At 43.2% G+C, this 17178-nt stretch overlaps 1 protein-coding gene across 2 annotated transcripts in view; it reads right to left on the bottom strand.

The window, feature by feature from the left end:
- Window positions 1-1884: 1884 nt before the first annotated feature.
- Window positions 1885-17178, bottom strand: part of skila (SKI-like proto-oncogene a) — a 32839-nt gene continuing 17545 nt past the window's right edge. For both annotated transcript variants that reach the window (XM_029453923.1, XM_029453924.1), the window contains exons 3-8: window positions 11972-12067; window positions 11172-11260; window positions 8662-8804; window positions 6031-6398; window positions 5051-5281; window positions 1885-3776 (exon numbers count right to left, since the gene is read on the bottom strand). In XM_029453923.1, the coding sequence (XP_029309783.1) occupies window positions 3528-3776; window positions 5051-5281; window positions 6031-6398; window positions 8662-8804; window positions 11172-11260; window positions 11972-12067 (1176 nt within the window). In that variant the 3' untranslated portion in view covers window positions 1885-3527. The remainder of the gene's footprint in view (window positions 3777-5050; window positions 5282-6030; window positions 6399-8661; window positions 8805-11171; window positions 11261-11971; window positions 12068-17178) is intronic.

Below are 17178 nucleotides of genomic sequence, written 5' to 3'. Positions count from 1 at the left end.
CTGCTCATTTCACCTTGTTTTCTTGTCTGTTGGGCAAACTTCACACAGCTGTAAAAATTCTGTACAAAGCATATCCAAGTTCTCATAACACTGCAAAATGCAAAAAGGTCCAGCAAACCGTGTTACAAGGGATTTTTCTCCATTTTCATTTCATTGAAGTCCTTTTTTTCATTATGGTGTATGATTTAAGAAGCTTAACGCCCCCTTGTGTATAAAATTCAAATTACATAATTAGAGTAAACAGATAAGTTATCTGCTAATGTGATGAATTGAAAGGATTCTTTGTGGGGTTTTTTGTTCTGCCGAAGAGGTAATTAAGTCAATAAACCTAATACTGATTATCTTTTGAGTGATCAAGACAAGGATACATGATCAGAATCAGAAAACCATAACTACACATCCAGAGCTACATGAGCAAGTTTTTCTCTTTCCCTTTTTAAAGCTGCTGTGCTTCAGTCAGACGTGGGAGGCAAACACACACACACACACACACACACACACACACACATGCACTCACACTCTCACACACACACACATTCATAATTTCCAAATCAATTTAGGCAACATTTTCTGTTCTTCATAATCTGACTATTAGCCAACCTCTAAACCAATAATGATATAAAACTTGCACATGTTCAATGTTCATGCATATGGGCCATCTTAATAATTTGTGCGTTACGTGAGGGGGGAAAATCTTCTGTCTTTTTATTTATATATATATATATATATATATATATATATATATATATATATATATATATATATATATATATATATATATATATATATAGTTTTTTTTACAATGAACGGATTGATAGATTGGCCCGGTGACACAAAACATAAGGGGCAGCCAAACATGCAAAAAAAAAAAATGTTTTTGTTTGTTTTCCTTTTTTCCAAAATTCATTTTTAATTTATCTCATGGGGGGGGGGTTTAACAAAGAGGTAAAAGCTCATTTCTTTACACGTTAAACAGTGAATGAAAATCCAATGAAATCCAAAAAAAAAAAAAAATGCATCATTTCAGAAAAAGGGGGGAAAGTGTGTAACAAAGTATCATTTTCCTATTTTGCATCATGTCTCAGTAAACCATGCGTTTCACTCTCCCCACATCCACTCGACAAAAGCCAAGTTCTGATAACTTAAAAAAAAAAAGAAAGAAAGCAAAAACATCTGAAGCCTTAGTTCTGGTCCAATGTATATAACCTTTTGAAGATTTTTCATATAAGAACAGTTAATATATTAATGACTACTGTATTTACAAAGTGAATATAAATCTTTAGTTAATACGTTAAATATTTTTCTTTCATAATTTCAATAAAGGTTTAAATGGAACAGTAGAGTGTACATTTGTGGCGTGGGTTTGATTTTACTGGCTTGCACCTGCACCTGCTTTTTCTGACAATCAACAAACCACAACTGAACTCTGCCCGGTCTTGAAGCTCTGTTATTGTAAAGGGAAGCTGTGTAAGAAAATCTGCATTGAACAGGATGGAGCACAGTGGAATGTCTATCAATTTGCATTTATAGCAGATGCATAAAAAAGCTCAGAGTTTAACTGAGGCTGATCCACTTCTCTTTTTAAACAATTATTTATTTACACGCACACGCACACACACACACACGCACACGCACACGCACACGCACACACACACTCTCTTACAGGGATCTCCTTAGTGGCAATAAAAAGCGCTTTTGCCTGGCAACAATAAAAGTCCTTTCTTCCTCTGGCTGGACGTCTGCTCGCTTTCCTACAAAACACTGCACACCCCCAGCTGATGTGGCGCTGAAGATGGATGGACGGGTATGTATGAGTGAGTGACGGGCGTTTTGTGGGAGAGGACGAGGGAGGGAGGTTGTTGAGCAATGGTGGGGGGGGGGGGGGGGGGGGTAGATCCTGTACAGTCTCACCCGAAGGCGGGCAGAGGCCCACAGACAACAACAGCTGCCCCCATTCTGACGGCACAAAACAAAAAAGGGCTCCCTCTGTACCCCTGGCGTCTGGGCCACCCAGCCTGCCGCAGGGGGAGAGTGCACCAGTGCCCCCCGAGAACTCCCCACAATCCTCGCCTCCCCTCTCTTCCTCTTCCTGCCCGGTACTGCTTGTTCAGCCAGGCAGAATAACGTGACGCAGGGGCCGGACTCGAGGCCCAAACCACCCTGGACTAACTGCTTTCACCTGCGACCCACATTCTTAGATGACGCTCTGACAAACAGGGTGGTGGATGGAAACCGTCTGCTAACAATGAAGTCAAATGATACAAAAAGAGAAGCCCAGAAAACAGGGACAGCCGGGAGCTTTGATCATCTGCTGGGAACGCTGGGGCCATTGTTCTGCACTGACACACTTGAGTGTGTGCGGGCATGTAAGGATGTTGCATGTATTATTATGGTAACACAGTACAGCTAGCTACCGCACATGTGAGATTTCCCTCTTTCTTAGAAAAGCTACACCAGCTCAACCAGCCCCCGTGTCCAGACATATTCCTTTCCCTTGGGATTCTGGGGGAGGAGAGCGTGTTAAGTGCATAACACTGCTCGTGAGCTTCTTCCAAACCTAGCCAAGAAAAAAGCACAGTGTTTCCTGTCTAGCCTAAAGTGGGTGAAAACCACAGTGTTAAGGAGTTTCCCAGCAGAGGGCAATCGCTAGCATACAGCGGTGGAAGAGTGAAGAGGAAAACTGTGTGTTAGGAGCAGCTGGAGTCCAGGCCCGACGATTTAGCTAGCTTGCTACCTTGAAGGGGTCCCACTCAAAACATTTCAAGTTCAGCGTCACTATTGGCATATTTTCATGAGGTCTTTTTTTTTGTACAGTAAAGGTCTTTCTCCTCCATATAGATTTGATGTTTTTAACATGTTAGACTTTTTCTTTCTGTGTGTTATAAGGAGCAAAAAAAATTAAACATATTGAAATGTCCATGCAGTTTCCTGCAGTCGCTGGTACTTGAGTGTTTGAGCTGTACATACAGCGAGAGACGGAGAAGGGGCACGCAACCAGGCGCCATTTTGTGTCCGAGGGCACCGGCTGCTGTGCCAGGTAGTAGCATGAAGTGACGAGTCTGTGTGTCTGAGCTGAAGTCTGAGATCTCCATGGCATTAGCTCCAGAATCCAGAGAGAGCAAGAAGGGATGGGAGAGGAGGGTGACAATCGTGATGGGAAAATCGTGATGGGTTGAGTTTGTCTCTACTTGACCAAACTCCCGTCTGTGAAGCAGCTGATTGTTCAATAAAAACTATAAATTATATCAAACATACATGCCCCAAAAAATCTTTAAATACTGTTTAAAGAGAGGAGAGGGGAACAAAAGAAAGAATATAAAAAAAAAACACAACATAAAACTTTTAAGTGATGTTAAATTACAAAAACAAAAGTCAGTCCTACACTGAAATAAAAGGGATGATGCACAAGTTAAAAACAGCCTGAGGAGATGTGAAGCTCCGTTCTGCTTCAGGCTGATTTGTTTGTGTCAGTAGAGTTGGCGGGTGATGGGGAGAGGAATGAGGAAGGCCCCTGAGGGGGATGGCAGTTACTTTTGGCCAGCCACTGGGGCCTCTGAGAAGGAGGAGTGTGGGGAGTGGGCGTTAGGGGGTCCGGTTGAAGGGGTAAGAGGAGGAGAGGGGCTGCCTCCCACCGTGGCAGACTGGACCATCTGCTGCTTGAGCTGGGCGATTGTGCGCTCTAGCTTTTCCCGCGCCTCACGCTCCCTGCGCAGCTCCTCCTGCAGTTCCTGCCGGTCCGCCTCCGCCCGCTCAAGTCTCTGACGTAGCTCCGACAACTGGGAGGAGAAAGAGAGACAGACATGAAGTAAACGTATGCCTACAGCACATTAGAAAAACAATTAACAACACATTTGGCAGCGCATTTCACTATTTGCGGTTGCTTTGAGAATTGTTTATTTTGTTATTTCGCCCCTCAGTGACGACCAGGAATGATCCACAAGATACACCTCTGTCAAGATGCAGACAAATCCTGATTGGAGGGACACTAACCCTCGTTTGTAGCCTAACTGTCAAGACCAGCGTGCTGCTGCCACAGCAAAGAGAAAAGAGCTGGAATAATATTCATGTGTGATTTTAACATCAAACAAGAAAAGATGTAGAAGACATTCTTGATTCTTTTATGTTATGTCAGATTCACTTCTATGTTTTAACTCTGGAAATGTGTGTAACTGGGAAATGACTTCAAACAATGTCTAGTTTCAGGCCAGCATTAATCTCATAGCCACACAAGCACATACACATACACCCCCATTTCCTAACTAACTGACAGACATCCTGAGTTTAATGCCAAGAGGGGAGGGGCTGCTTCAGTGACTGACAGGAGGATACTGCAGACCGGAGCTCAGGCCAACATAACAGAACCTATCTCAAGATTAAGTCTAGTGGAAACCCAAACAAAAGGCTCTGAGTGTGCGTGAGCTTTCACAATCTTCAACAGCAGAGTGACTCATGTAGGACATGCATACACAGAAAATTATTCAGTAAGGAAACTCTCAATCACTGAAAGACTATGACCACATCTCCGCTCTCAAGGTTTTGGTAGAAAACACTCTCGCTAGCCCGAGAGGAAATGCCGTATGTGGGTGATGAATATGTGATCTCAATATTCGTATATATTCATAGTTGATGGCCAGATTTAAATGTTATATTATTACATTTAAATCGACAAACAAACTTACTAAGAACAAAATATTCACAGAGTGATGTTTACATTATATTGTCTCTCCCCGTGGTCTGAATGTGCTGCGTTACAATGCAAATTGTCAACATCTTTCGGCAATTTCACAAAGGCAAATTGTTCCATAATCATGTTGAGAAGTTGAGAGTAAAAGATATTAATTGGTTGTAAATGCTTCGAAAATGCGAGCAAGTATCAATATGTAGAGTGCAGCATTGACTTTGATTGGAGCGTGGCACTGTAATGTCTGAGAAAAAAATGGCATATGTTAAGTTATGCAAGCCAATGTGCAGACTGTATGTGTCACTGTGATTCACTCAGGCTGCTTCCAATGCCAAAATCGGTGCTGTGTGTTCCCCTCCAAGTCCATACCTGTGCAGTGTAGTGGGCCTCTTGCTGGCGTTGTGCCCCCGGCTCGCAGGCGCAGGCCTGCTGTCGGAGCTGCTCCAGACGAGTCTCCAGCTCCAGCTGTTCCTGGCGGGCCTGGCTGAGCTGCCGCGCCTGCTCGCTGTGCACCGCCTCCAGCTCGCTGCGCAGCTCTCGCTGCTCGGCACTCAGCTCTCGTAGCCTCGCCGCTTCGCCCCCACGCACCGCCTCCAGCTCCTGGAGACACAAAGAGTAAGTCAGAGAAATAACAATAATACTGTGATATTTCACTGACCCTGAGGAAAATGTTTACATTTCAGCCCAACCACAGGGAGGTCAGATGTTTTTATACCACAATGACAGCAGCTTCTACAGCTTCTACCGCCCGGCTGCAAAAATGTAGATAGAATCAAGAACTGTGCATTTGACCATAAGACATTCAGTGGGATTATTGATGTCAAGGGCAAAAAAGTAAAGTGGTAAAAGAGGAAAGTCTATCAAATTAAACCTTTAGGTATATACATTTAACTAATCTAGTTGTTTTTTGTTTGTTTTTAAACAATTTGCCTATGTTTTATTATTTTAGACCTTTTGAAACTAACAATTTCTTAAGGTGAATATCTCATTTTACAAAATTAAATTCTCTCAAGAATCCCATTGATGGGTTTAAATACGTCACTATAATGTAGGTAAACTCCATTTCCATACTGTATGTCCAAACTGAAAGTTTTAATAACATTCAATATGTTACATATCAGTGAAACATTGTGATTTACATGAACTGGGTTGCGGTTCAACATTGGAATAGATTAGATTTTAGATTAGATCTTTTCAGCTAAAGGAGGGAGCGATGGAGGGTCGGTGGAAGGTGAGCATCTCCTCCACATCTACGTCAAGAACACTTGTAATAGGAGAGTAGGACAGTTATGGTCTTAACCAGGGGCTCATTTATCTTGGTTTGTGTTCTTTACTGACCGCCAACTCACCATTTCCAGCTGCAGCTGCTTATGCAGCGTAGAGTTGAGCTTCTCCTGCTGCCTGCCGTACATCTGCATGATCTCCACAACAATCCTGTCCTTGTCGTCCTCCAGCCCCCCCACCACCACTGCAGCGCTGCTCGCAGCAGAGCCTGTGTCCTTAGCCGCTACTTCCGTAACCGGCGACAACGACGCAGGAGGAGGAGGAGGAGGAGGGGAGTGGGCGGGGGTGTGGGTGGTTTTCTTGCAGCTCGGGCTGCTTGTCTCCATGGAAACTGCCTGGGTTTGGCATTCCCGCTCAGTGGCCGAGGCAGCAGCGGCACGTTGGGATTTGGCCTCCTCGGCGCCAGCAGTGACGGGAGGCGACGCGTGAAGATCTGAGGAGGGAAGAAGAGAAGGATGAGGGAAGGAGTTTTTAAAAAGAAAATGAATAAATAAAAAGGAGAAGAGGAGGCGGGTGAAAGACATGAAGTGCCAGCCGAGCTGGTGCACATTCCCTCCTACGCTTAGTAACACCCTCGCACAACCTCATAAATGCTCACACCTCTTTCTCAGCGTGAGCGCAAGCATGCCGTGGCAACAGTCGAGGAACCAAACACTCACCCACAAATTGTGTGTGTGCGTGCGTGTGTGTGTGTGTGTGTGCGTGTGTGTGCATGTGTGTGCACGCGCCCTCAGACACTGAGAAAGAAGAGAGAAGAATAAAGAAACTTGTGTGGGAGCTGCGCTGCTCTGCGTGGGCTCCTCCTCTGTTCAAACTCTGGCTCTTTCCCTCACTGTGGCTTTTTAAAAAAGGTGTACATCATGGGGGAAAGGATCAAAGAAGCGGTGTCACTCTCTCACACACAAAGACCCATGTGCACAGATGCTGCAGCGGGACATGTGTAGGCTAGTAATGATGTGTTTGACGGTATAAGCTCACAGACAGAAACAGGAGAGGAAATAGAGCATGAGAGCATGAGAGCATGAGAGCATGAGAACGACAAGTTCTTTACCAGAGAAATGTATTCATACAGTATATGTTTGACAGGAAACAGAATGCTCTGTATGCAGCATGTCTGGCAATGGAGAGGACACTCATTTAATGACTCAAACTGGCTTGCATATGTGTGTGTGCACACACCCATTGGGGGGAGGAAAGCGTTTAATGAGAAGAAAAAAAGAAGAGGATGAAGAGGAAGAGGAGGAGGGGTGAAAGAAAAAGTGACAGCACATAGTGAGGGAGGCGGAGTTGAAAGGGAGCTAGAGAAGAAAAAAGGATGGATGGATGGGAGCGGAAGTGCGGGAGCAGAAGGAGGACGGACTCAAGGAGGAAGTGGAAAAGAGCTGCCAGGAAATAAATAGGGAGGATGGAGAGATGAGGGAAGAGAGACAGATTGGTTGGAGAAGAAAAAAGGGGGCAGAATGCCCGAGAGATACGAGAGACGCAGCCTGGCAGTCAGACGTGGCGTAATTATGGCAGACGGAAACTATTCCCATGAATCCCTCGCTCTCTCTGAATTACATTGAGTGCATCGACTTATGATAAAGATATGTTGATATATTTTAAACAAGATATGATGAGAGAATACTGTTTATATCGACACAGTTTGAAGTTGCGTGCATTACATAATCTGTATCGTTCGTAAAGCCGTGCCAGTGTTTGCATCTCTCCTCATCCTCTCTCTCTCACACAACCCCACTCTCCCTCTGTGTCTGCGACCCCCCCTTGCTCTTTTTGGCTGGACGCAGCAAACTTTTCAAACATAGTCTCAAACGTAGATTAACCATGTTATGTGATATTATATACGTTTCAATAAAAGTGCTTGTGAAATTGACTTCCAGCTGAACATTTAGCCCACCTCGTAGAAAATTGTGAGATATACATCTTGTATCGCCATTCAGCCTAAAAATACCAAGATATTATTGCCCAGCACTAGTAGAGACCTCTTTTTCAATTTAATTTTAAAATTAATTAACTAAAACAAGAACTGGAAGTGAAATAGGATGACTTTTTATTTATTTATTTATTTTAAATGGAAAGGTCCTAAGGATAAAAATGAGGTAAGCTTTAGATTGTTCTTCACGTCTTATTAATGCAGGCGTATTATACACAAATTAGTATGCACATAAAACACAGTGCAAAGAAGAGGTCACTGCCATTTCCACCCCTCTTGTTCATCAATACTGAAGTGCCCGCAGAGTCTTTATGTGAAGGTCAATGCATGATTATGTTGCATCGCTGCAGGCTGCAATGTAAAGAGTGTGTGTGTGTGTGTGTGTGTGTGTGTGTGTGTTGGATGGTAGTGTACTGTAGGTTGTATGTTTACAGTAAGCACATGTCAGCTGTACATGATCTGCACATCTCTTCTGCTTATGTTACATGTATGTAAATTGCTTGCTGTATGTGTCATGTATTTATAGTAGGCATGTGCCAGCCATGTTTGCGTGCCTAATGCACAAACAGTTTACACACAGGAGTATTTATTAAGTAGTAATTAATATTTAAATGATCAAATATTGTCAGTGTTTTCTGCCTCTAATTGTTTGTTGAAATCCTTTCCCCTGAAATTGTTTCCAATACTAAAATAACACCAGAATACATTAAAGAATTTAATGCAAGTCCACTCTGTGTGTGTTAATGTGTCCATCATTACTGACCCATGGGAGGCTCGTCGTGGCCCAGCACTCTGTGGCTGTAGTGGTGTTTGAGCAGAGCTCCGAACATCTCGGGGCTCATCTCCGCCTCCCTCTGCAGAGACACGTTGGGAGCCACCATCTTATCATATGTGTACAGGTAGTAACTGGGAAGGAGACAGAGGAAAAAAGACATTTAAAGCACTGAACTGACTTAATATGTACATACATATAGAGTATTTATTAACTCTAACACAAACATACAACATACGACAGAATCTAATAGTAATTTTCCTCAGTGACACAAAGGTGAAGTATGCTGCTAGATTATGTGCATATTGAATCAAGCATCTGAATTAGCCTTAGTTTTGATTATTCTAGTCATAGTGGTAGCAGTGTCACCTTTCACGTACTCACACATCTTTGCAGTAAACATCGTAAAATGTTACGAGTTATGGACTTTGCAATGCCGATATACATAATGCTACATACACCAGCGATAACTCATGTGACTCCTTTGACCTCTAGAGCAATAAAACACAGCTGAATAAAAGTAATGGAACACTTCGGTGGGTGTTTTAGCTTAAAGTAACTGCCCCACCTGAAGAGCTGAAGACACCGTGTGGAATATAGATGCTTCTTATCGTGCGTTTACAGGATCTCAGCCTAAACAGACCTTTCGGCTTATCACAAATGTCCAGGTAGTTGGTACAACTGAGAGAGATAGTGCCTGGAGATGTACTGAAGCCACTGAGCCAACACTATCTGTCTATTCCTGGCTGCATGGTGGGAAGGGAGGGAGGAGAGAGAGGAATAGAAAGAAACAGAAAGATAGAGAAGCAGATGGAGGAGAGTAGAGGAGAGAAGCTCTGAACCCCCTCCCCCACCATCAGTCCCCTCCAGACAGAGCTGGAGCTGTGAACTAGGTTAAGCATGACAGCTCAGTGGGGCTCTGCCGGAAAAAACTACCAACCGAGCCTTGCATCCTCTCCTCTGGATGGAGACGAAGCACTGCCTGCTCGCCTGAACGGGAATCTGAAACTCCTTCCCATGAAAGATGTGATTGAATAATGTAAGCCTGGCTTGTATTTGACAAGTGTATCGCTAATGGATGCCGGTAGTAACCCAAATACGACGTTAAGTGCTGCGGATGTCTAGCACGACGCTTGACTGTAGCAGTGCATTATTAGTAACGCTGCAATGCAAAAGCTCCAAACTGGTCTGCGCAAGTCCTGGCTGGTTTTAGAGTGTAGCGGGCATGTGATGCTGGTAAGTGACCAGAACTCTAATCCGTGCCAATTTGTCTGGCCTGACGTCTGCGAGCCTCCACAAAGTCAGTATGTCAAAGCAGTCACATGTAGCTATGGTGCCGTAAAAAACATCTAATTCTAGTTTTTAATCTGGGTCAGATGACTGAGCGCAATATCCAAACACAGGCTGGTGTGCTCTGGAGAGGGATGGTGGGAGGAACAGAAGAAACCAGAAGAGAGGAAATGAGAGCTTTGGAAAGAAAAGGGGAGGAGGGAGGGAGAGGAGTGGCACATGTGATGAAGGAGAGAGGACGAGGAGGGAACAGAGCAGAAGAGGGAATGCAGCACCAATTAGGGAAATTAGGGATGGGAATTTCATTTACTGAGAAAGAAACTGAAAGTTAACTTTATTTGGTAATTATTTCACTAAAGCCGAAGGGCAAAAAAAGAACACCTCCAGTATCTGGCACAGAGGCAGCAGGCGTGTAAAGATAACACCAGGCCAACTGGAATAGCTTCAAGTATTGATAGATGCTTTTTTAAGCAAAGTCTACCTCCCCCAAGGTAAATCTGCTTTGTAAACAACTAGTGCTTTTAGTGTTCTCTAGGACAACGACAAAAACTTTCCCAACTTTAAACAACAAACTTAAACAATGTAAATTAAACTATTTACTAAATCTTTGCAGAAATACAATAATAGTAATAAAAGTGCAGTGAAAAGAAAATCCACAAAAAAATAAAAATAATAATAATAATAATAATAATAATAATAATAATAATAATACAGCTGCACGGTTGATAAATTAAATAGACAAAAAATTAATTGGCTACTATGCATTTATCAACCAAACATGCTAAGTATCTTCTGGGTTGAGCTTCTAAAATGTTTAGAATTTGAAGCTTTTCTCTATTTTATGTCTTTGTAAAATTTATATATTTTGGTTGTGGACTGTTAGAAAGAATGTCTGCTCAGACTTTAAGAACATTTTTTAATAATTCATCGAAAAACACTGTGATGAAGGTCCAGAGGGACCAAAACGTTATTATGATCTATAAATTATGATGCTGAGCAAGAGCAGAGTGCAGGATCTTCTTTTCTCAAGACTCAGGTGATACTTTCCAACACACCTGCATCTGATACAGTTTAAAGTAAGAATAACTATGAAATCATAATTAATGAATTAATAAAAAACTATAGCTAAATGAATAATGAAAATAATCGTTAATTTCAACCCTAAAAGTATGCATTGGTGTCGTTTAATCAAAGTTAATAAGGTGTAGTACCTGGGATGGACCAGGGTGGGGTGTCCTGGCTCCTCCTTAATGTCAGAGAAAAGACGATTGAACACCAGAGTAGGCGGAGATGTTTTCCCCTGAGAAAAACAAAAAACACACATAAATATCATACATCACGGCAACATTTGTCTTTTAAGCCATTGTGGCATCTTCTATCCACATTTATTGATCTCTGCATACATTTTTTGCAGCTGAACAGATGAATTATTACAATGGCAATCAGTTACATGCCCACGCACACACACACACACACACACACTCACTTGCATACACATGAATACCTGGGGAGAAGCAGGAGGAGGAGAAGATAATGTGCTGTACTGCACGGGGCGCAATTGGAGCTATAACCTAATAAAGCTAATATATGCATGCATACATGTGGATGAGGGATCATCCACCAGGCATCAGTGTGTGTGTGTGTGTGTGTGTGTGTGTGTTGGAGAAAAAAGATAATCATGATAAAGAGCTTCTTCCCTGTGTGTGCATGTAAAGTTGGTGTGTGTGCATGTAAAGTTGGTGTGTGTGCTGCGATAGGGGGGAGGTGAAGAAGCAAAGCTTTTCAGCGGCATATGAGTGCATTTCCTGCTAGGTCAGAGAGGAGAAGCGTGCTGCTATGAATGGGTGAGCAGGGGGTGTGTCTGTCATTCAGGGTGCTGGTGTGGGTGGTGACCCTGAGAGCTGACCTGTGTGTAGAGGAGGGGGAGGGGGAGGAGAGGAGGAGATGTCGGAGCGGTAGGAGGTGATGGAGGGATGGGTTGATGGATACGGGGAGGGAGACGGCGACTGACCTTTCTTGCAGGGTCGGTCTCGACCAACTTGCTGTTGGGGGAGCAGATATCTGCTGGGGGTTTCCTCACCTGGCTCTCCTCCTCCTCCACTGCCTTCTGAAACACACAGAGACGAAGACGGCGGTTAAAACAAGCAGACACACTCAAGATTGAACACAACAGAGAGAAAGAGAATGGAACGCAGATTGCATCTGTTAGAATACGCCGAACAATTAAAATGATGCACAAACTTTGTCCGAGAGCAGTGGGAACGAGAGGAAGAAAGTGGTGAGAAAAACGAAAGTTACAACCACGGTCAGAGGAGAAAGAGAGAGATAAATGGCATTTAAACAAGAGGACATAGAGACAAATGACATCAAAATGCAGAGGAATGGCATTAAAAGTGAGCAGCCCGAGTGAGCTACAGCTCAAGTTTGCTGTGATACAGTGTCAAGAGAAAATGAACGCAGCGGGAAAATGGATAAGTGTAGTGACCGAATTAGCCAGCTGAGGAAGGCATATGAATAAAACAAGATAATCAACACGGCTACAACATATTATGTGCCTCTGTGCGTATGATTAATTTGTATACACGGTTGGAGTCCAACTTCCTCTCAATGTGAATGTATATGATTCATTGCGTCAGCCCCGTGCCCTCTGAGCCATGTGTGTTCAGTAAAATACTGCTGGCACTGCCTCTAGTGTGTGCGTCTTTTTGAGAAAATCCAGGACACGCTCAGAAAGAGGCCACAAGCTGATGGAGTTGATGCTTATCAGCAGCAGACAGGCCTGACACTACACACAGGCAGCCTGCAGTACACACACGCACACAGACCCTGGCAGCAGATTTAGCCAATATTACTTTCACAAATCATAATTGTTATATCTTATACTATAAATGTTATGTATAACTTATTTAGAAATATTTGTACTAATTGATCAAATTTCAGTTTCAGTCTCACTGCCCTGTTTGCACACCAAAGCTATGTACATAAACCTTCACACACACAAAGTACCAAATATTCACTGGTGCCAGCTTCTCTAATGTGAGGATTCATGTGTACTGTAGTCGGGGATAGTCCCATATTTACACAGCCCATGGATGAACGAGCATGTGCATGCAAATGTAATAGGCTGGCGCCATATGTGTAGCCAGGTGTGTCTCTGTGTGTGTGTATATAGAAGGGGGCTCGTCCCTTCACGAGCACTTGTGGTTGGTCTTTTTTCCTTTTTTTCTCTCCAGAAGGCAGCACTGCAGAGGAAGAGAGAGGAGAGAGAGAGAGAGAGAGAGAGAGAGAGAGGAGAGAGAGAGAGAGGAGAGAGAGAGAGAGAGAGAGAGAGAGAGAGAGAGAGAGAGAGAGAGAGAGAGAGAGAGAGAGAGAGAGAGAGAGAGAGAGAGAGAGAGAGAAGAGAGAGAAAGAGAGAGAGAGAGAAAGAGAGAGGAGAATTTACAGAAACAACAATAAACCCACTGCAGTGGTGTGAAGGCGAGCTGGCTCGTCACTAGCTTGATTCCATCCAATATCAAGGTTGTCTGACTCTGTGTGTGTGTGTGTGTGTGTGTGTGTGTGTGTGTGTATGGCACTCGCTACTACATTCCCCTAATCTAAAACAAGTCACGTCTTCTCCCTGCACAAGTGTGTGTATGAGACAAACACAGACAGACAGAGGGAGCGAGCAATGGAGCCAAACTGACATTAACAGCAGGTCATGCAGAGGACTTTCATCTGCATGACCCCGACAGCAGACGCTCTGCTGATGAGACAACTGACAGCTCATTAAAAAGGTAGGTGTGTCTGTCTGTGTGTGTCTGCGTATCGACATATAAAACGTATATATGTGTGCTCCACTAATGGTTGCTTTTCTATCCCTGTATTTCCAGCTTACCTGACAGTTGATAGCTTAACTCCCCCACACACACACACACACACACACACATTATTCCTGCTGCTCTATTCCTTAATGAATGTGTGCGGGTGCAAACGTTTGCACATTTCAACACAGCTGTTTCAACCCCCCCCTCCCTTCCCTGTCCTTTCCACCTTGCCTGTTTTATTAACACACGCACGCCACGCTGCTACTACCTAATCTACAATAATGAAGCTCTTTATCGGCTTCTGCAACAAACACAGACACACACATGTCTCCAGCCCTTTGTCAGACTGAAGCTCGCCTTATGACAATGTGGATTAGCATTCCACACACTCGCTCAACTGAACTCTGCCCTGTTGTTCCTAATCACCAGCAGTCTGCCCCACGCACACACACACACGCACGCACACACACACACACGCACACACACACACGCACGCACACACACACACGCGCACGCACACACACACGCGCACACACACACACACACACACTTTTACAATGGCCCATTTCCAAAGCCCCAGTTTAGCACACGTGATATTTCTACAGCAGACGCATTAATGGAGAAGAAATTGTTTTTTTTTTTGTGCGTCTGCATAGCCTGAGTGCTGTTAAATCCAACAATAACAGGCACCACTCTACTCCACAGACGTGCATAACCGTACATTGCCATACACAGTCTGGCAGGTGCAGGCGGAGGAGAGTAAATGCACTTGAGCGGCGGCAATGTGTTTCTACCGTACGCTCCATCTGGGCTTCCCAGTGCAAAGCACTAACGTCTTATTTACACCAGGAATACTTGTTGCCTCTCTTCTCTTTTTGGATGGATATTTACTGCAAAGGAGGGGCATTTCGAATGGAGGCTGATATTCAGTGTCATTTAAAGTAGTTTTTTATAAAAGGTAGAAATGTAATTCTGCTCGAAGCGTTAGATTTCATAATTGGCTGTGGGAGTGAAAGCCCCACCGCACCATTTATGAAGAGTTGACTTCGGATCGGGTTGAAGGCTTTCAACTTGACACTCGATGAATGTGCAGGCAGATAGAGAGAAGTTTATGCCCTACATTTATAATGTTCTACAAAATATTAACGCTCCTTTATCTGATGTTTACAAGTATGCTTTGTAGGGTCAGCTGGGTCAAAGAAATCTCAAATGATATATGGGACAAAGGCCTACACTATATATTTATATTTCCTCTATAAAAGCAAGACATTGCCTGATACAGTTTAACGTGCTGCACAGGTTATACTATTCAAAGTCTAAACTGAATAAAATAGTCCCCCGTCTGCGACTAATGTCCTTTCCAAGAAGCCACTTTAACTCACAGTTGTGTCAGCATCTTCTCCAATATACTGAAAATCCCACTGGAACCAGATTCAAACTGTTTCTTCTTTTCTTTTCCTCGCTCTCTCTTTTTTATTTTACATCATTTTTGGGGATAATAATCTAAGCAATTTCCTATTGTTATTGTATAAATGTCAAGATTCTTGCACAAACGCTTCTAATAAAAATATTTGAAAACAAAAGTTGCAGAAAACGGCAGAGGATATAAGTAAACCTTTTTCAGCTCTTGCCAGTTTCTGCTCATACACACAGACAACAAGAGGAATCTGGTTTCATGTTTCATATCTACGGCACACACACACACAAGTGCAAACAAGTCCGAGGTCAAGCTCTCCTCCTCCCTACTCCAGTCACATGGACACGCCAGATGACTGCCGTCTCAGAGCATATTCTCACACACACACACACACACACACACACACACACACACACGCTATAAATACACATGCTGTCTCCATACATGTATAATAAAACACATTCACGGCTCATCCCCCAACAAATGATGTACACACTTCAGTGATGCATTAGAGCAGGATGGATGGAGCAAATCGACATTTACTTCTTTTTTTTTTAAGAAATACAACCTTCCTCACATTAACAAATCCCAAGCTGAACATGACGCTCTTCTAAAGCGAACAATCATCAATCAAATATAAATTGTGGTGAGTTGTTACTTCCACTGAAGGATTACATGATGCTGAAATGCCTGAGTACATTTTGGAGATACAACTAGAGCTGAAAAGATATGTTAATGACTGATTAGTTATGTTTGAGTCACTTTTCAAGCAAAAAAATTTAAATATTTGCTTGTACAAGCTTCTTATATTTTAGGATATGTTATAAACAAAAAAGATAAACAGAGAACATTATCCGCAGATTAACAGATGAAAATAATTGCAGCCCTGTTTTCAGGATCTGTGTGGTAGCATGAGCTGATTCTTCAGAGAATATGCTACTGAAATGATAACACTGTAAAACTCACAGGTTATAACACAAAAACACAAACAGTCTCAACGAGTATGGAAACTCTTATCTAGGGCACAATAAAAAGTGAGCACACCTTGGTCTGACCTTTCATCTCAGTAGGCCTTGTGTGTGTGTGTGTGTGTGTGTGTGTGTGTGTGTGTGTGTGTGTGTGTGTGTTATTAAAATCTATTTAAAACTCCTTTTTTTTGTTGCCCTAAAACCTAAACACTGTTGGGCCCAATTGTCCTCACATCTGCTAAAACCCGGGTATCAGTGGTCGTGTATGAAAACAGAAACAAATTCCAGGCGAGCTTGCCACAATCTCGCTCGTGGGACAGAAACAGAGGGGTGCACAAAACATAACTGTGCCACCCATCCTTCCTCTTCCTCCTGCTCCTCCCCCCCCTGAGCCATTCATGAGCCTGGCATTCAGAAGGAGGGGAGAGGGAGAGAGTGAGGGATGGTGGTGGGTAGCAGAGGAGGACGGAGTAATGCAGCTCATTCTCCTTTTCCCTCTCTCAGGAGGAAGTAAACAGCCTTTATTTGGGTGCCTTTTCATTCGGCCTCAGTGAGGGAGGAAAGGAGGAACACACACATACACAGTCAGTCAGTCACGCCCTGTCTGTTTCTAGACCACATCCTGTTCTGCTGCAATCGTCAACCGTGTCAAAGATCAAGCTACAGATACGTAGATATATATATATATATATACACACTTCTTGGCCCGAACTATGCAACAAGACATTGAAGCATCTTGCCTGCCTGAATGTGTGTCGCAGTCAGAAACTAATTTATGTGAGCTCTTTAAACTCATCTAGGACTGCAAGTACCGATTATTTTCATTACAATTAATCTGCCAAACATCATTTCAATGAAATCGATAATCGTAAAACGAAAGTGAAAAATGGCAATCATAACTTTATAGAGCCAAACGTGACGTCTTCAAATGTCATGATTTGACCAATACCCAAAAATATTTAGTTACAATTACAATTACATATAAGGAAGAATAACAGGAAAATCCTCTCATTTGAGCATCTGGAAT

The sequence above is a fragment of the Cottoperca gobio genome, chromosome 17 (genome assembly GCF_900634415.1).
Source record: "Cottoperca gobio chromosome 17, fCotGob3.1, whole genome shotgun sequence".
Lineage (NCBI taxonomy): Eukaryota > Metazoa > Chordata > Actinopteri > Perciformes > Bovichtidae > Cottoperca > Cottoperca gobio.
This window is presented reverse-complemented; position numbering and strand designations above follow the sequence as displayed.